Here is a 20,015-nt window from a genome sequence, read left to right as displayed (position 1 = left end):
TGGGATGCCCTCTGGAGACCGTTCTGACAGCGAGACTCCTGCTTTGAAAACCTCAACATTCCACGTTTTTACGATCCGGTGCTTGGCTTCACCTTTGGAGAAGCCGAGGACTACAACTCCCAGGGTGCACCACTCCAGCCCCGCCTCGCCCAGGACTTCACGTCTCCCCTAATCCTCACCAGGCTCTTGGCCCAAACTACAAATCCCGGAAAACCTTGCAGCAAAGCTCGGGTCACGAGACTCATCATTTGACTTTTTAAAGCGTAGCTGTACCCTTGTTGCCCGCTGGGAAATGTATTAAGCATCCTTCCCCTTTGGGGCCCAGGCGCTGCAAGACGGGCGAACTGGCAGCCCTCGAATGCTAGGTCTTAACCGCCTATTCGGAAGCGTTATCTGGCGCGGAAGGACTTTGGAGACCGTCTGGGCTCGGGGTCCGTGGTGAATGTAACTCGCGTACTAGGCCTTACTCGCTGAGCAGGTAGACTGGGGAAAAAAGCGGTGTCGGTGGACGAGACCAAGTGCCAGCTTCGAGCAGGGAGTGGTCCAAGGGGAAGGGTGAGTCCAAGTGGAGTTAATAGGGGTGGAAGTGGTGTGACTCTTCTTTACCAACGGACCGAAGTGAGGCACGCCCCCAAAATTAGAATTTTAGAAAGTCTCTGCATGGAGAAGAAGAGGGGCGTTCATACGATGTGATGGTTTTATGGTTTGGGGCTGATAGTAGGACTTAACGCCGTGGCCTTGCCAACCCTTGCTCACGGAGAAAGTTGGCGCCTGGGACCTTGGACGAGGAAAATGCGGTAGTGCAAGAGAGCCCTAGCTGGAAAGTTAGCCAGAAGTGTTAGCAAGTTACTCCGGGGTGCTGTGGGCTTCAGCTGTGTCCGCGAACGTAGCCTTGCCCAGCCCTTTCCTATTGGTGGCGGGGAGGGGGGGGGTCGGAGGGGTGATGTGGAAGGTCTCTGGGGATAGATGGGAAAGATGTTGTTTGGGGTTCTGGCCCAAGGGAACCCCAGCAAGAAGGAAACCTTTGAACCCTCACGGGCCTAAACAGGGCCACCAGGGTGCCCCCGTGTCATTATAAGCATTACATACCATTACACTAGGTGGGGGCTAGTTAGACGAAACCAAACCAGAGAAATTGGTGTCCAGCTGCCTGGTCCCAGAATATTGTGGAAGTGGCTCAGCTCATAGAAAAACGACCTGAGTAAATTCATTTAAAAAAATAATCAGGGCACAAAACGGACTGTATATAACGACCCTATTTTGTAATAAACACCTATCTCCCACATATGTGGCATGTGTCTATGGCTGTGGATAGAAAAATATCAGAATGACGCTGTACTCTTAACTGTGAACAGTAGTTATTGATGGATGGTGAAATTACAGATTAATTTTACTCTTTACATCCTCATGGACATCTGAATTTGTACCGTGAGCATGCGTTACTTTTTTTCCCTTTTTTTCCCCCGAAGAGTCGCTGGGTTGCTCTGAGGTGGTGCATTTTGGAAGGCAGGCACTGAGGCCATCTACTCTGTGGCTTGCATCTGGCCACCTGCAGATTGATTTGCCAAGAGTCCTAAAGGATTGGGTTGGAGTTGTGGATTTAGTGTGCAGCCTATGTGAGGCTAATGCTTTTTTCTTTCTTCCAGGTTGGAAAGCGTCTGTGTTAGCAAGTATCACACCATGGTATGTGGTCATTTTGGTCTATGTCAGTCTAATCCATTACCCTTTCTAGTCTGAATTGTTCATCTCATTCTCTGGTAGATTTATTTATTTATTTTAAGGATTTTATTTATTTATTTTTAGAGAGAGGGGAAGGGAGGAAGAAAGAGAGGGAGAGAAATATCAATGTGTGGTTGCCTCTCCTGCGCCCCCCACTGGGGACCCCACCCACAACCCAGGCATGTGTCTTGACTGCTGATCAAACCGGCAACCCTCTGGTCCTGCAGGCCGGCACTCAATCCACTGAGTCATACCAGCCAGTGCTATCTGGTAGATTTAGGTTGCCCTGCATAACTTCCTTGGGATCTGACAACTCACGCTGGCTGGGAGATGAGAGGGAGAAAAATATTGCAGCTGAAATACCTCTTCAGCTTTGGACTTGATCTTGCTTTTTGCTCATTTGTCAGAATCATTGTTCTAGCCTCTGCTATTCCTCTGTGTGTGTTTCTTTTTAATTATAAAAGGAACCTTCACATATCCTTTGTTGTGCTCCTTGTGCATTTCCTGGGATAAAAGCTTGTTAAAATCAAGGTGGACACATGACAAATAAATGTATTTCATGTTTATTTCCATTTTTTTTTAATTTCTCAGCTTTTGCCACGTTTCTAATTAAAGATTGACGTTCCTGCATAAGCATTTTCCTGTTAAAATGTCCTTGCCTCTTACAGAGGAGCAGAAGAAAAAGATTGAGGAGAATCGACAAAAGGCTCTGGCCCGTAGAGCTGAGAAATTAGCAGAACAGCACCAGAGTGTAGGCTTGGGCTCCTCCGTTGCTGCCCGTCCTTCTGAGTGCAAGCAGGGGCCTTCGTGCCATCTCCCCAGAGACTCCTCTAAGCCGGCAAGCCATGGTGTCATTTTCAAGCAACAGAAAACCAGTGATTTGTCTCATGGTGACCAAAGACCTCACAATACCCACAGTTTTCAGCTCAGCACTTTGGAGCAGGCAAAGGGGACATGGAAGAGGCAGGAAGAGATGCCTGTAGCCTGCCTGCATCACAGTCCACCAAGTCAAATGACTGTCACTGGGCTCTCCCCTCCTTTGGCACAAAGTCCTCCAGAGGTTTCCAACCAGCAGCTCTTGGGCTATGAGTCAGGTCAAGGTCATCCTCAGGTTTCACAAGGGACCAAATCAACACCCTTTGCTAACACAACTCATGAGCCTTTGGCCAAAGCAAAGAGTTCCCAGGATACTCCAGCTTCTTCCTCCAGACAGCTTCCCAGGGATCCTGAATTAGAGGCCAAGACAGCCAGACCATCCACCTCAGGGCAGAATGTTTCTGACGTCCTTTGTGGCCCAGGGAATGTGATGCCCAGGACAGAAGGAAGACTGCAGCAGAACTCGGGGGCCTCACCCCACAAAGCAGGGCACTCCCAGGAGGGAACGTGCGTAAGGGATGGAGACCGTTTCCAGGTGAAGATTGGGTACAATGCGGAGCTCGTTGCTGTGTTCAAGCGTCTGCCCAGCAGAAGATTCGGTAATGAGTCTTCATTTAGTCTAGCTCTTCAAATGTTTTTTTTCTCCCCCTATTTTAGGGTCTCTTTTCATCTGGCAGTTTCTCATAAATATAAAGAGGGTGCATTGGCACATTCTGTCCATCCAGTTGTTAAAATTGTTCTATTTTAGCTCATGTTTCTTTTTGTCATAGACATTCCTCCAAACAGCTGCCAAAGTTGGGGGCTGCCGAGTGGCCATATGGAGAACAGATGAATGTTTACTGAGAGGCCAGCTCCTCTGCCAGGTGCTTTGTATGCACTGTAGCACTGAAGCCTAACGACAGTTTTCTGAGATAACTAGATGTTATTTTATAGGCGATGGGACTGGCTCGGCAACCTGAGCATGCTCAGGTTGGTCTGTCTGCAGGGCAGAGCCAGAGTATGGCTAGCTCTGCCATGTCTCAGGGCACACACCTCAGTGCCTGAGCTTTGCAGGACCACACGGGGTCCCACCTCTGCCCTCAGCTCTCTGAGGTGAGGCCCGTAACATCCCAGAGGCTGGCTTGCATTTCTCACTATAGAATAAAAAGCATTATCCTGATTTATGTTTCCTCTTTGACTTCTACAAGAATTTTGTAAGTCAGCGGGGGCTTGTTCAGCCAACTGTTTTGAATTTAGCACGCATTCATTCATTCAACAAGCTTTTCATTGAATGTCCAAGAACAAATTATAACAACAGCCGTCAGCCTCACTGTGTATGGACAGACCAAGTATCTATGTTTCATTTCAGATCCTAACACCAAGATGTGGAACTTCAGCATGACCGACTACAGTGCCCTGAGTAAGTAGGAGTGTCGTCGCCCCTCAGGCTGTACACACTGGTGTTGGAAAGTTTCTCTGGAGCTATAGTTCTGGTCTGGCTCGTAGTTCAGATGGCTTTCAGGGCACCATCCCAATGCTCTTCTTTCTGCTCACCAGGGCCGACCTAGTGAGGCAGCTCCCTGGGTGATAGTCACTGGTATTTTAACAAAAGCTAGCATTAAATGGAGCCTGCTGTGTTCCAGGCTGTACTAAGCCCCTTACACATCCTAACTCTTACTCCTTATAACATCCATCTTACAGATGGGGCCACTGAGGCCCAGCCCAGCGAGGGTACGTAACTAACATAGAGTCACACACCCAAGACCTTGAGCGACTGGGATTCAAACCCAGACCGTCTGACTTCAGGCCGCAGGTTCCCACTGGACTGCTGGCTGCAGCCATGGCAGGCAGCTGTGCCGGCCCCTGCTCCCGGGAAGGTTACAGTTCAGCAAACAACCCAAATCCTCATAGTAACTCAAGAGTGCAGCGAGGGGCATTGCCCAAGTAGGCTCCTCCAGCCACGGCCCTGTCTGGGGAGGCCAGGCCAGGTTGTTGTTGGGGCCCTGGGGTGCATGCCCCACTTCTGAGATTCTGTTGACTGTCCCTACCCCAAGGTTTTTGTCACCTTCTCCCGGTGCCTGAAGTCTGCTCCTCTGCCCTGGGTGTCCTCGCATCTCCCAGCAGCCATTTCTATCCCCTCTGCCCTCTCCCTTCCCCCAGTTCAAAAAGGGAAGAGAGGAAGAGGCACGGTGAGGTCACTCCTCCACGGATGTGGGGCACGGGGCAGAATTCTCTGGTGCCTCCAGTGCAGGTTCTGGTGGGTGATGGGACTGCTGCCTGCAGAAGTTCCTATTTCTCTCCTTGGCCTCCCCGCTTTTCTTTGGTAGCTGCGGTGACCTTTTGGGGGGCTCGTTTTTTACTGTTACTTTAATCTGTTTGTTAGGTGTTAGGAGGGGGAGAACCAGTGCCCTAAGTTAAGATCGCAGGTCTTGACACTGGTGCGGTTCTCATGGTTGCTCAGATTAAACCAGTGGCTCCCACAGTCCTGATTTTGTTTGTTTTATTGTCTTTTTAACCCCGTTCTCCAACCACAGTGCATGAATGACTTCTGTGTTTGCAAATTCGCTTAGGTTTTCTGTGTGGTATGCTTGGTTTTGGTAATGCACCGCAGATTTTTAAAAACCATTTAATGGGTACAGAAGTTTGTACATAGCTTTTATTTTTGTTGTATTTAATTTTTTTTAAGATTTTATTTATTTATTTTTAGGGAGAGGGGAAGGGGGGGAGAAAGAGAGGGAGAGAAACATTGATTAGGTGCCTCTCGTATGTGCCCTGACCGAACCTGCAGCCCAGGCATGTGCCCTGACTGGGAACTGAACTGGCGACCCTTCGCTTTCCAGGATGACACCCAACCACCTGGGCCACACTGGTCAGGGCTGCACGTAGCTTTTAGATGAATTTTACTGATTATGAATTGTGTAGCTCCTCTGTGTCCTTACCAGTGTTTTGCACATTTGATCTGCTATCTGCCAAGATATACGTGCCTTGGACACTCTTGCAACGATTGTGGATTTGTGCAATCTTATTTTTACATTTTGAGATTGGTTCATGATTGTTGTATCTTCGTAGCAGGTTACACTTTTTGTTGATATAACATACAAAGGCTGTCTCTGTCAGTCCTTCCGTCACTTTGCTTTGGGTCTGCCTCTGGATTTTGCTTTTAAACTCGACCATACACTCATCATAGGGCGTATGGAAAGCACACCCGCGTGCACAGAAGAAACACTGTCCCCGGAAAGTTCGCACTCAGTGAACCACTGTGAACATTTTGAGTTTTTCCCTTCCAGCATTTTTACAGCATTAAAGCACACAAATGTTTATAGATGTAACGTAGTTTTTTTTGTTTTTTTTTTAAGATTTTATTTATTTATTTTTAGAGAGGGGAGGGAGGGAGAGAGAGAGAGAGAGAGAGAGAGGGAGAGAGAGGGAGAGAGAAAGAAACATCAATGTGTGGTTGCTGGGGGCCATGGCCTGCAACCCAGGCATGTACCCTGGCTGGGAATCGAACCTGGGACACTTTGGTTCCCAGCCCGCACTCAATCCACTGAGCTACGCTAGCCAGGGCTGTAATGTAGTTTTTATCTGGCTGTTTTCACTTAGTGGTCATGCACGTTAACCGTTAATTCTGAGTGATGGAAGCGTGGGTGTCCCTCGTTGGACCCCTTTGACTTCCCAAAAACGATACTATGCTGTTGAACTTAGTATTCCTTTGGTTTGTTTGTCTTTTCCACAATTTCTTCCAAAACACAATTGTTGGCTATATGATATTCCACTTTAGGAATGTGTCATAAATTGCTTAAATGATTTACTTTTTGTCTGTTTTAATTTGCTCCCCGTTTTTTTTCAGTATTAAAGCTGTAAGAAACACCTTTTCCATAAATTTTTGTAGTTGGGAGAGATTCCTAGAAGTTGAGTTATTTGTTTTTCAAAGGGTTTTATTTCCAACTGGCAATGCAGATACCTTTTTTTTAAATTTTGCAAGTTTTATAAGTAAAGAAATGGCTTTTTATTTCTCTGATTATTTGTGAAATTGAACATTTTTTCATACATTTTATTAGTCATCTGCCTCCACCAGACTCAATTGATTATGTCTCTGTCATTTGTGGTCTTGGTATTTTTTGAGTGTGAGCTCTGTTTATGTTTCTTGCAAGTATCTTTACTCAATAGTTTTGCCTTTCAACTTAGTTTGTGTTTTTTGACAGTTTAGTGTTACATAGTCAAATCTATTCATCTATAAAGTACATCAATAAGAAATAAATGAGGCTCAGAACTGCTGCTGGGCCTGGCAGGGCTTCCTCTCACTCCCTTGCTCTCCGAGCAGGGCAGGGTCCAGTGGGAGACTCCCGGTGTGTTGACTTCAGCAACAGAAACCATGGAACACACTTGCTACTCTGGCGAGACCCCTCATCCTCCTGTTAATGTCCGTCTTCCGAGTGTTTTAATTTGAAAATTTAAGGAGCAGAAGAGTTATGTTCAGTGAGCACTGAAATTTCCAGAGCCTCAGGGAAAGCGCCGTGCAGAGCCTCCCCGGCCAACAGCGCCTCCTCTCGCCTGCCCACCGCGCGTGCTGTTCCCGCAACCCTTCCCCCCGCCCCCCGCACCTCTGCCCACCCTACCATCCCAGGACCACGTGAGGTCATCCACCTCGTGACTTCTGTTCTCCTCTTCCTCTTCGGCAGTGAAAGCAGTCCAGCACCTCCCCAAGGTCACCCTGCAGCCTCTGGAGGGGGCCAGCAGCGTCGCTCCGGCTGGCCTGCCTCCGGCTCCCTCGCTCGCGTTTGTCACCGGGCGGTGCCTGCTCATCTCCCGGGCCCGCTTCGAGGTGGACATCGGCTATTCACAGGAGCTGATCGCAGTGTTTAAACAGATGGATTCCAGAAATTATGGCAAGTAATCAGCCTCTTTCTGAGTCCCAGGATGCATGTGGTTTGTGATCTCTGCGTAGGGCGTTTTTCTCTGTGTTTGAACCCTCAGAAGTGACTTTCTTATAGAGCCTTTCCGATCTGCTCTTATTACAGAAAGGTGACGCCTGAGCTGTTCAGATAGTAAACACATTGTGGGCCTACTTTGTCCTCAAAGGCCTCCCAGAGAGAAGACCCCACAATTTTCCCCAGTCATCTGGTCAGTGCTTTCTTGGTAGAAGCAGAAAAATTCCTGCTTCAGCCATTTAGACCTGCTTGTTTATATTTTGTCCATAGCAGAGCTTGGAAAACAAATGGTTGCCCTAGAAATAAATGCCTTTCTGCAGGCTGAGACAGTAGTTCTCAAACCTTAGCGAGCGTCAGCACCACCTGGAGGGCGTGGAGAAACAGGGTTCCGGGCCCTGCCCCCCGAGTTCAGGCCGGGCCCCACTTCCCACCCAGAGACCCTGAGTCCATTGGCTTGAGGTGGGTTGGGCATTGGTGCTTTTAAAAATCTACAGAAGAGTCTAAAAATCAGCCAGGATTGACAACCACTGGCCCAAACTGAGCAGCTTTGCTTTATTTTTGTGTGAGGTTTTTCTAAAGCTGCCCTGTGAGACGAAGAGGCAGAAGTTATCTTGAGAATTCTGAACTGCTGTCTTATCCTTAGCTTGGGCCATGTTGCTTTCCAAAGGGTGTGGTTTTCATGGATTAATATTCCCATTGAAATGGTTTTAGCCTTTCCCTAGGCAAGTAGGAAGCAAGCTCTTAAAACCTTTTGCCTTTGAGATGTCACGGTCAGGCAGCGTCAGGGAAGAAGCCCCTGTGGAATCACTTGCCCCGAGAGCTGTCATCGGACCCGGGACTCCTTGGGGAGGAGAGGGACACTGGCTGTCTTCACTGGTGAGAGCCAGTGGTGAGCAGAGTGCGGATGAGACAGTTGGGCGCAGCCGGAGGCATGGGACTCGCTGCTCACAAGAGGGCCAGGGCCCTTTGCCTCTCCTGCCCCCTTGAGATGTTCAGCTTCAGCTGGGGTCACCCTGAATAGTCAGATACAATTGACCTGTGTCTTCTTCTGAAAAGTGCAACCTTTGAAATTACACTGCTCACATAGCCTGCTGTTTTGGAGAAGTGAACAGCTAAAATACTGGCACCCAGTGCTACCTACCCCCAGCGCTCCCTGCACCCAGCCATCCAAAAACCACGGCTGGAGTGTTTGCCACCGCTCTTGTTTACATACTCTCCCCTTTGCTGTTTGGGATGGGTTCCTGGTTCCCGGCTGTCGGCTGGGTCAGATCGCCCCGAGGCTGCCTCAGCTTTCCCCTGCCTCTGACCCGCTTGTTCCCACAGCGCTTTTCCCCAGACCACCCTGCTTTCTCCCTGGCCACACGGAGGAGAAGTCAGTCACCTTTGCTGTGCTGACAGCATTTATCAAGTCGAAGCTTTCTTGGTTTTCTCAGAAGGCAGATCGGTAGGGAAACCTCTCTTAAGTAATCAGACAGTGTGGGGTAGTGAGATGCTCCCCCTTCTTAGTTCATGCTGTGTATATTTTATGCTACACGTTGCTAATCGGATGGCACGATAATAATAATAACAATAATCATAATTTATAATTGCTTTTTTTCTTTGAGTGCTCATGGTTTGCCAGGCATCCCTTCATAAGCATTTTACATTTAAATGGAAGGCAATCTTTACAAGAACCCAGTGAGGCAGGGGCTGCAGTGTCCTCATCTTTCCGATGGGAGAACTGAGGCATAGGGAAGCCGTGTGACTTGCCCGCCCAGCCAGGTCACAGCGCTGGGAAGTGGCAGGACTGGGCGTTGAACGCAGGCTAGGTGACCACTCTGACCACACACAGCTTGTCCCCTGTGTGTAAAGTGGAGCCACAACTAGTGCCCAACTCAGAGCTTAGCGAGGAGCAGAGGAGGCAGTGTGTGTGAGCCTCACGGCACCGTGCCAGCTCAGAATGAGCGCTGCACACGTGTAAGCTGCACTTACTCTCCCCTGTCTTGGAAATTCAGGGCATTTCAGACCTGCTGGGCCACCGCAGGCACACATCTCCAGAGCACGGTCTGTCAGCAGCCTTGCAACCCAGTGTTGGCACCGTGCCTGCTCGTCCTAACTTGCAAAAGCCCCACAGGCAGGTACCCTCGGTTTACTCTGTATCCCCCGTACCACGCACCTCGCCAGCCACCGCATCCGAGCTCACTGGAGGTTTATGAAACCAGGGAATGAGTAAGTGTGAGGATGTAGCAGAAGGCAGGGTGTCACATTTGCTTATATGTTTCTTCTCATTGCAGATGCCAAGACCAGGAAGTGGAACTTTCTCCTGGAAGAGCACAATAAACTCAGTGAGATGCCCACCTTGCTTGTTTCATATCATGCTACTGTTAGGCTTTAATTATCCGCTTTAAATTTAATGCATTTTAAAACATTCGCCTCCTCCCCCTCCCACCATGGTGACTTCACATGCTGCGCCCAGGACGAGTGAGGCTGGGGATGTTCTCGGCAGCCCCGCTCCCATCTGCTGAGACGGTGGCTTCACAGCAGCCCGGGCGAACATGGAGCCTCTCTTTCTGTCAGGGTGAGGCGCTGCTAGTCAGATTCCTGAGGCTGGGAAACCCTCCACCCATCAGAGAAGTATGGGGGTCAGAGGTGAGCTAGGATCGCTTAGCTTAGACAGAAGCTACTTTAGCTCCCTCTGAGAGCAGGCTCTCAGAGTACTTCTGGAAGCAGATGATCAGGGAAGGTTGGAGAGGCTCAGCAGGACTGGGCTTCAGAATGGGCGGAGTTCTGCCAGAGGTGGAGGCCTACGCCAGGGCACGTAAGTGTTTAACGAGCACTGTGGGGACAGACCAAGGGAAGGGAACTGTGTACAGATGTAACTGTAAGAAGGAGGAGCCAGTTTGGACTCGTCGTTTTTCTTGTGTCCAAGAAAGGGGGACATGGTCTTATCTCAGCCTACCCCGAATGTCAGTCTGTCATCCATCCCCCAAGCTGTCACAGTTCTGCAGTGGGCATGCAGCTGGCATAACTATTCTCCTGCTTGACTCCCTGATGGCTCGTTGGGCCTCCCAGCCAGTGTCTGTACTGGTCCGGCCAGGAGAGACATGACCCAGGTCAGGGAGCTCTGAGACATGAGCCATCTTGCCCACCAGGCTAGGGCTTTGCGGAGGCGGAAAAAGCTGGGTTTCTTCCCTTTGTCTCCTCCTTATGTGACTTACTATGGGACATCAGGTAGATAATTCAGCATTCTGGGTCCCATTTATTCTTTTAGTAAAAAACGGTGGGGGGGTCTTTAATCTGTATGTGTCCTACTGCCAGAAATTAAATATAAGGGAAGGGCTTTGGACTCCTTGAGGAAAGAAAGACTTGGTGCAAACTCAAGGTTAAGTTTGGATATGATGAGACATTTAATATCAGGGAACACTAGCTGAAGCAGAAAGGATCCAGGACCCATGGCTGCTGCTCTTTGGGACTTGTGATTCAGAGCAGACTCTGCACAAAGCTGAATTTTCGATAAGTAACCAGAGTGAGTTTTTTCCTCTCACCCCTTTGTCTTTCATCCACAGAAACATATACGAGTATGTGAGCTATAAAGGCTTGACTTCCATGCAATGACAAAAAGCAGGATATGTACCGCACTAGCACATGAATGTACCACTGAAAAGTGTGACTGGAAACTCACACAGCATAGTGGCTCCAGATCTTTAGTGGGCCGTAGACCCTTTGGAATATCTGATAAAAACTATTCTTCGTCCAGAGAAACGCACACTTAATGGCCACATGTAAAATTTGAACTTATTAGTAATCGCATGGATCTGGAGTTAAGAATTCTAGATTCAGAGCTCAGGTTGTTGTTGTTGTTTGTTTGTTTGTTTTTATTCTATCCTGTCATTACAGCGGCTTGTGGAAACTAAGACCAACTCTGCCAATTTCATAGACTGGGAAACGCTTAGACCCAGAGAAAGGAAACCATTGTTTTCCTTTTTGGGAGTAACACGAGTCATGACAAACTCCGACTCAGACTAAAGTTGCCATCTTGAGTTTGAAGCGTGACCCATTTGGAACTTAGAAGCCAGGCCCCTGAGCTAGGAGGCCGAGGAGATGGGGCACGGCAGAAGGTCGCAGGTCCCGGCTGAGCTCTGATTCCACCGTTAGCAGACAGTACGCTGGGGAATGTGCACCTCTTCTCATCCCTGGGGCTGGTTGCTTGTGCGTGAAATTAGATTATTGACCCTGAGCTGGAGAACACGTGCATGTAACACTAACTGAAAATGATAGTAAGACCTTCTGAGTGTAAACGTGCTTGTCGAGGACATGGTGGTATTTATCTTCTCCAGATTAGGTGAATGTAAGAGTTTTCCTTTCTCCTCTCTAAGTGACGTGAGGCCTTTTGCTGACAGCGAAATTGGCGAAATGCCTTTTGTTTCTCCTGATTGTCGCAGTCCAGAAGGATTCCTCTTCCCCCGCAATGGTCTCATCTTGTCAGCTGCTATTTGAAAACATTCCTGTCTCTACTGGGTGGCTCCATACTGGCCTGCCAAAGAGCTGTTTCTCAGCAATGACTTCTAGATGACTCACGAAGCCAGACAGCACATTTCTGTCATCTCCCAGCACAGGAAAAGGACGAGAGCCACAGCGGTTGACAGTGGGTGTGGGCTTACAACTCAACACACCCAGTTGGCTGCACTAGCAGCATAGGGCTTTGGAGACAGTAGTTAGTAGGAAACAGAGTGGAGGCTGATGTTTTCCTCTTGAGTGGCTGAAGGAACAGAATGCTTACAAAGCAGCACATTTCACACCAGCTGGATTATCAGCCGTGTCTTAGTTTCCATCAGGTATTTGAGTTCTGAAGATCCCGAGGATTAAAATGAGAACGGTTTCTGAGAGCACACAGAGTGCTCAGTCCCCTGAAGTGTGCGGAAATCAGCATGCTCGGATTTAATTTGGAGGCATAAAATGTATTACTGCATCAGTGTGGACAGTTTCTTTTATATTAAAGCAGTCGGCCTTACCTAATTTCTTATCCCGGTGATTCTGCTCTTGCAGACTCTCCAGAAATAACTGGCAACACGTATTTAATGAAGGACAGGAATGGATTTAAATGTGTTGAGAATACAAAGTAATTTAAGGTAGCAGTAGATGGCTCAATCTTCCAAGTTCCCATCAGCATTTGCAGGGTAGCTAATTGGTGGTTGTGGCAAAAAGCTTTTGTCATACCTTCTGAAGATATTAAGAAAAAACATGACCATGTGGGATAGAGGACTTACAACCTTGGAGTTTCAAATCACATTGGGCAGAAATGAAATGTACCCCGTTTCCCTTTACTGGATCCCTGAGGACAGTGAGCGCCTCTCCCAGGGCGCCCCTGAACCAGTGAAGGACAAAATGCCGCCGAGGGTCTGTGCCCCACGGCCACTCTTCTCGCGGGACTTTCCAAGGGCAGTTCTTCAAGGGAAGAGCATGTGGGTAGTTACAGCCGTGGGACAGCAGGCTGCGCTTGGTAGTTTCATGGTAGTTTTGCCACCAGCGAGTTCTAAATGTGTCCTCTTGAACTTTGTGATTTCTTAACCTGTCTTCCCCTGCCCCCCAAACTGCGTGTTTTATTTATATCTCTGGTTCATTCTTTTTCTGTTTCTCTGTTGAAGGAGTTCTGTTCCCTCTTCATTTTAAAATCAGATGAGGCCTAGATTCTTCCAAAGAGCAAGAGCAATGAAATTAATTTGCCTTCATTTCCATGTAGGTCTCAGGTAGTTTATTTTTCTCACTTGTGTTAATGGCTTTTCACTAGAAGAAGAGATTTCTCCATCCATTGTCTGGCGGTGTGGAAGCTCACACTTGGAAGAAAGGTAGAAACCCCTAAAGATAAGCTTCATTGGAAAGAGTCAGAGTCATGGTCACTTTTGGTAATAGTTGAGACTCTGAACTTGTCAGGGGCTGGTAAACTTCTTCTGTAAAGGGCCAGATGGTGAATATTTTAGGCTTCGTGGGCCACGTGGTATTTGTTCTCACTATGCAGCTCTACTGGCTGTAGCCTGAAAGCAGCCAGGACAATCCGTAGGCAAACTGGCATGACTGAGTCCAGTAAAACTTTGCACAAACAGGCTGATTTGGCCCACAGACCTTCACTTGCCAACATCTGCTCTAGAGGCTGGGTAGGGAGCTAGCCGGTCACCTACAGGCTAATGGGTTTTCTAGCTGCTTCACCACTAAGGTCACTGCTGTAAAAGTCACCTCTCTCAAAGGGATATCATCTTTCTCCTGTGGAAAGGGTCAAAAGTGTGCAGGGCCCCATGCATTGTTATCAGTAGGTAGCCTTTGCGTGGACTCTGCCCATTGTTGTCCTTTGTAAGTACTGCTACCACCCTGCTAGTCTTTCTCGGAAACACCTCCCAGCTCCTTGCACGGAGCACGGGGCTTCCTTGCCTGTTGACAGCAGGTGACTTGGGGTTCTCCGACTTCTCTCACACTGAAACTAAAATAAAACATACGAAGAATGGAAACAAGACAGGATGTTTTCATTCTAAGCCTTGCTTTTTCTCGGCTGATTTTTTTTTTTAAGAATATGAGTCCTTATTTATTTGAGTGGGAATACTAAGATAATTTTTTTAATTCAGGTTAAAACAAGATCTGTCACTGGTCACTTTATAGTTCTTTCCGGTATTTGTGTAGTGTGGAAAATCAATTTTGCATCATCAATTGCCCTCTCATTGGCAGAAATGCAGGAATAGAGAGGGAGAATTTGTTCTCTGGCATGCATCTGTCAGCCTCTGATTTTTTACCCAGTTACTGTTTTGAAGCCCCTTCTCTTTTCCTGGATCTCTTGGACAAAACACTCCAGTTCACATGCCTCTGTTCTTCTTTCTAGTTGAAAGGGTGCGCTGCCTTCCACAAGTTCAACTGAGTCCTCTGCCCAAGACGCTGACCCTGGCTTTCGCTTCTCAGATGGAGAAGACGTCTCTTGGCCTCACGGCAGACATCCCTGAGGCAGACCTCTCCGGAGTGGACCCCAAGCTCGTGTCTAATCTGCTGCCCTTTCAGAGAGCTGGAGTCAAGTAGGTCCTTGATCTTCCTGCTCTCCCTTGCGCACATGTCTTCACTCACCACCAGCCGGGCTCAGATGCTCCTTTTGGAATGCTCATCTTCCACAGAAATCCACAAGCATTTAGGCACTAAACAGCCAGGTGCGCTGTTACCAAAGCCTGATTGTAACCATTGATTTGAAATTCTGTGAGCCATCCGGACTCTGCATTGCAGGTGTGCAGAAACCCCATTCAAAGTAGTTGAAGGGAAGATGTCTAAGTGCATGTGATAGAAAACCCAGGGCCTCAAAAGATCTCATGAGGACTCTGTCCCTCTCTCAGCACTGTGTTCCTCTTAGTTTGCTTTATTTTTGCCTTGATGCTCACATGTGGCTGCTGGGGCTGCCTGGGGCTTCCGGCTCACATCCGTCAGCTCTGCAACCCAGCGGAAGCACCTCTTCCCTAGGGGTCCTGCCCTGAAATGCCTGGAATCTGGTGCTGATGCTGGAACCAGTCAGTCCTTGTGGCCAATGAGCTTGGAAATCTTGTTGGCGAGGCTGGGTGACAGGCCCACCCCTGGAATGACAGGGTAGGGCCTGCCCCACACGAATTACTTAGACTGAGACTGGGAGGTTGTAATTGCCCAAAAGAAAGCCAGGGTGCATTTATTATAGAAAGAATAAAGATAATCCTGTGGCCTGACCTGTCCTTTTTCCCAGAGTTTCTCAGGAGAAGCAAAGTGACAGTTAACAAAGTTGAACTTGACTTCTACAGAAAATATGGGAGGTCAAGGAGAGGGAGGAGGAGGCCTTGGTCGTCCATCCAGAAATGTGGGAGTCAGATCTGTTGGCTGGGGGAGGAGTCCTGTGCCAGGGGAGGAACTGGGGGGTCGGTGGGACTGACAAATGAAGGCAGCCTGTCTGCACACCGCCACTGGGGTGTTTCGGTGAAAGCTGGGCTACTGTCTCAGACAGGGCTTTGCTCTGGGTGTGGTTTTGGCACAGTCACGCCTTACTGCGGTCCCGAGGCCCCAGCTCTGCCCACCCCCTTGTTTTCCTTTCCCTCACCTCTGTGCCTCAGAGGTAGCACACTTGGCCATTTCATTCCCTCATATGCTGTTACGTCCTTTGGGCCTCATTTTACCTGGGCCAGGGGTGATTTTTTTCCTTTGCTCTTTTCTTTCTCTGGTTCCTTCATTAATGTTGCCCACTCTGTGCTCAGCACCACATTCTGCATGGCTCCAGCAGAGGCCCTTGAGCCCAGGTGGTGCATGCGGGCCTTGCCAGTTAACCTCCTCACCACTGGGGGCGCTGTGTGCATCAGGACAGAGCGTGGTTCATGGCTCTGTCTTGTTCTGTAGGGCTCTGAGAGTGCTAATGGTACTTACAGACTCTCTTCAACACTTTCTAATTAAGTCCAGATTTTAACTTTCATTCTTTGAAGAGGAGGGGTTTGGCGTTGAGGGAAGAAGACTGTGAATTTCATGTTTTTTTTTGTTGTTGTTATTTTGCTTTTGTATGTAAGAATTCAGTCGAAAACTCCCTTGAACTTTGGGAGTGAAATTTCTTAGATGCCTGTCAGCTTCCTCCAATGACTACGTGGTCTCCCGAGGTTGCCGCTTGAGTCGAGGCTCAGAAGGACGGCTAGCTGTCTGCCGAGTCCCTCGGCTCGCGCAAGCGGACCCGGGGCTTATGTGCGAGTTCCCTGATGATGAGTGCAGCGTTTTTTCTGCTATGCCAAACTGCTCTGCAGAGGATGGTGCCGGCCGTGTGGTTGTTTCTCTTTTAGCCCAGCTGTTCGCTTCGTTCTCAGTTTTGGCTGCTTGGTTCCATAGCTCAGCTACCTCAGTGCAGGGAGAAAGGAAAAACTGAAGTTCAGGGGTCCCATCTGCTTTGAGAATGACCATGTAGACATTGTAAATGGTTGCACCAAGGAGGCTACAACACAAGGCTCTGTGGGTTGGCTGCTTTGGTGCCCCCCCGTGTGCCCTGGCTGCCACTTTTGTAAATCAGAGAGTGGGGTAAAAATAAATCCCACATGTGCCCTCCCTCTGTCTGTCTGTGTGGTGGGTTGACCCTGGAAATGGTCCAGAAGATCGAACCGAGGCAGATGTGCCAGGAGGATGCGGGGCCTGGTCAGAGAGGTGACGCGGCAGGCCGCTGGGCCCCCTGCCTTTCCGCTGAAGGAACCTGGTGGCCACCATGTGGGGCGTGCAGGAAGGGAGACTCCCTGTCACTGGGTGGGCTTTGAGACTGCTGGGAGGGCAAGGAAGTGCCACAAGGGGATGCCCCTTGTCTCCCTACGCTGCTGAGCCCAGGACGTTGGCCTCCTGCCACCCGCAGATCTGCTGCTCTGTTCTCCACCCTCGCCCGCACCAAACGCTGGCCTTTGAAGGACAGAAACGCTATTTCCAGGCAATTCAGAAAGGCCACGTACAGCCTAGAATTCTTGTCAGCCATTCCAGCTGCTAATTACAAGAGGTTTCATTCTGTCTTTACTGTGTGAGAAGAAAGAAAAAGAGCTAGTTGTCTGGCATATTATCAGGTGTCCGAGCAAATGATCGGTGTTTCAGGAATCAGATGCAGGACGACTGGTGTTCAGAGCAGGAGACCAGACACGTGGCACTGGGGATCCTGTTAGCTTTTCACTGAGTCGTCGTCGTCGGGTGACTCGATGAAGTCATTCTTACCGCTGATGTCTTGATTCCTTTTCTCCTCTTTGCACATTCCCCTGGTCCTTACAGTGCTGTCAAGGACTGTTTTAAGTGCTTTACTTTCTAGCTTTATTAATCCTCAGAACAGTCTCGGAGTAGATCCTGTTGCTATTTCCATGTATGGCTGAGGCACACGGAGGTTAGATAACTTGCCTCCATGTGATAGAAGGGGGACTCCAACTGAGGCCGATTGGGCTCCGAAAGAGTGCGGTGCAGCCTTGCTCACAAATGTTAGTGAGTGCTGCTGCACTGGGGGCCGCTGCTCCCTCAGGGACAGACACCCGCCCCATCCTTTCCTCTGGCTGCCCCCTCCTCCTCTGCCGCACGTCCTGCGTTTGCTGGCTCCTTCCCTCTGCCCGCGCGCACATGGCGTCCCCTCTGATCTTCATCTCTAACTTCTCTCCTCTCTGCAAGGCAGACCTCTCGTGTGAATAAGTGCCCGCCTCCCAGCCCCTCATTGGAGACTGTTTCCCACTGTCCTTTCGCTTACATTGGGCCGAGGGTGACTCTTATTACAAACTCCCTCCCTGGGTTTCTAAGGTAGGCGGAGCCTCTCCCTACCTTTTGACCACCATTTCCCATTTTCCCAGTTTTGACTCCCTTTTAAATTATTATTCTGCACCCTAACTGACTCCTGCTCTTTTCCCTCTTTGGGGAGCGGGTCTCTTCTTAATGAACAGGGCCCATGCCGGCCGGTGCAGCAGCCCACGCCATGCCATGCGCATTACTTTCCATGGTGGCCCCGTGGCAGGTAAGCTCATGCCCCCTGGGAAATGTGTTGTGTCACTGTCCTTACCTTGTCTGCTTTCAGTTTTGCCATTGCTAAAGGAGGCCGCCTGCTCCTTGCGGATGACATGGGCCTGGGGAAGACCATCCAAGCCATCTGCATCGCGGCCTTCTACCAGAAGGAGTGGCCGCTCCTGGTGGTGGTGCCGTCGTCTGTGCGCTTCACCTGGGAGCAGGTCAGTGCTGCTCGTGCTGTGGCTTTGACAAAGACGGTTGTCCTCGGGGCTGGAGGACTCAGATGGTAACTTGGGTAAAGGGCCTGAGACCCTTAAAGGTCGTTTCGGCTGAGGGCAGGAGTGGAGAAGAGATGGCCTCCCGAGGTGGGCCCAGGGGTCTCCTCGGTAGCCTCTGGTCACACGTTCAAAGAAATCCAAGGAGTCACAGGGCCAGACTCCCCTCCTTCTGTCGGCAGGCACTTCCGGAGCACCCCTGCAGCCCCATTCATGGCACCTTCCATCTGTACTGCACTTCATTTTCAGAACATTTACCTCCTTTAGTTCCCATAGTCCCGTGATAGACAAGTGCAGTAGGCACGCTGGGTGTCGACCCCATGGACAGACGAGAAACCTGCATCTCAGAGAGGGTAAGCGCCACACTTCTTGCTCTCGAGGAGCAGTGCAGGGCCTTGAAGTCGCCTCTCCCGTCTTCCTGGCTCAGGGGTTTTGCACTCTGTAGAAGGTGGTGAGGGCAGGAGGCTCACTGCCTACCAGCTACCTTCATAGCTAAAGAATCTGACATGAACTCAGCTTTATTATCTTATCAGTCAGCCTTGAGCCCTGTCTGCCATAAATCCAGGATCAGCGTGGTTCTGCGAAATGAATGAAAATCCACATAAGCAAACTTGATGAAGAAGGAAGCCCCAGTTCATCGTCTGTAGCTTTCTCAGCCTTATTATGCTGCTGGGGCGGCCGGCGGCCCCCCTGCACCTCGGCGTCTTCCTAAGCCCCCGTGAGCCGTGGGTGGGGAAGAGGCAGCTGTGCCTGCAGCTGCTCAGCCGGGCGCCCAGACGCGCCCTTCCGACTGAAGAGAAAACAGAACTCTTAAATCGTTCATCTGAAACAGTACCATGTTCTTCTCCTGTCCTTGTGACCTGAATCCTGCCAGTACCTGTCGTAAGGAATAATTCAACACGTATTTATTTTGTGTGTGTTAGATGCCCACAGCACCCGCAGAAGTTCTCGGGAAGGGTCAGGTGGTCAGACGAGCCTGGAGGAAGAACCAGCACTCCCTGTGTTAGAGTAGCGTTGGCCCAGGCATGGCAGGGGAGCGCCCGACCCCACGGGGAGATGCCTGGTGGCCTTCTGCTGACCCTAGGCACTGGCTTTAGCTAGAGGCGGCAACACTTCTGGAGAGAGCAGGTGCTTGGTAGAAAATATCACCATTAGTGTCTTCAGCGTATCAAGCTCTGCTAAAAATTCCTTTATAAAATTCTTAAAAGTCATGTTCTTTCTCTGCAGAGACCTGCCGTCTAGTTAGTGGTCACAGAAATGAAACCCACAGACACCCAAAGGGCCTGCTGTGCCGCACTAGCCTGGGAAGGAGGGCAGTGCGCTCTGTTCGGGGGAGGCGACGGGGGCGGGTGGGGCCAGAGGAAGGTGGGGATGGTTGCTGTGTGTGGGGACGGGGCTGCGGCGGACTGGGAGGACGTGGGGACACAGACCAAGCTGCGTTCTCAGGAGGCGCTAACACGGCCCACACTGAGCGAGTGCAGCGGACGGGCTGGCGGGGGTCACAGCTGGTGGCTGCTGGGCCGGATCCTCATTTTGGGCTGGTTCCCTGCTGTCGTCCCCCAGGCCTTCCTCCGGTGGCTGCCGTCTCTGAACCCAGAGCACATCAATGTCGTGGTGACTGGCAAGGACCGCCTGACGGCTGGCTTGGTCAACATTGTCAGTTTTGACCTCCTGACCAAGTTGGAAAAACAGATCAAGACCCCTTTTAAAGTGGTCATCATCGTAAGTGACTTGGCACGGCCCTCAAGCACTCTATCTTGGTGGGAACTTCCTTCTTAAAACACCC

At 49.9% G+C, this 20,015-nt stretch overlaps 1 protein-coding gene across 2 annotated transcripts in view; it reads left to right on the top strand.

Moving 5' to 3' along the window:
• Nucleotides 1–232: 232 nt before the first annotated feature.
• Nucleotides 233–20,015, top strand: part of SMARCAL1 (SWI/SNF related, matrix associated, actin dependent regulator of chromatin, subfamily a like 1) — a 50,929-nt gene continuing 31,146 nt past the window's right edge. Inside the window, exons 1-9 of one of the 2 annotated variants that reach the window (XM_028510505.2) lie at nt 233–555; nt 1,647–1,683; nt 2,311–3,194; nt 3,944–3,994; nt 7,254–7,460; nt 9,776–9,826; nt 14,347–14,533; nt 18,025–18,175; nt 19,793–19,951. In XM_028510505.2, the coding sequence (XP_028366306.1) occupies nt 2,369–3,194; nt 3,944–3,994; nt 7,254–7,460; nt 9,776–9,826; nt 14,347–14,533; nt 18,025–18,175; nt 19,793–19,951 (1,632 nt within the window). In that variant the 5' untranslated portion in view covers nt 233–555; nt 1,647–1,683; nt 2,311–2,368. The remainder of the gene's footprint in view (nt 556–1,646; nt 1,684–2,310; nt 3,195–3,943; nt 3,995–7,253; nt 7,461–9,775; nt 9,827–14,346; nt 14,534–18,024; nt 18,176–19,792; nt 19,952–20,015) is intronic. The other variant, XM_028510506.2, reaches the window with a different exon arrangement.

The sequence above is a fragment of the Phyllostomus discolor genome, chromosome 4 (genome assembly GCF_004126475.2).
Source record: "Phyllostomus discolor isolate MPI-MPIP mPhyDis1 chromosome 4, mPhyDis1.pri.v3, whole genome shotgun sequence".
Taxonomy (NCBI): Eukaryota; Metazoa; Chordata; class Mammalia; order Chiroptera; family Phyllostomidae; genus Phyllostomus; species Phyllostomus discolor.
Note: the sequence above shows the minus strand (reverse complement) of the source record. Positions and strands in the feature narration are given on the sequence as shown.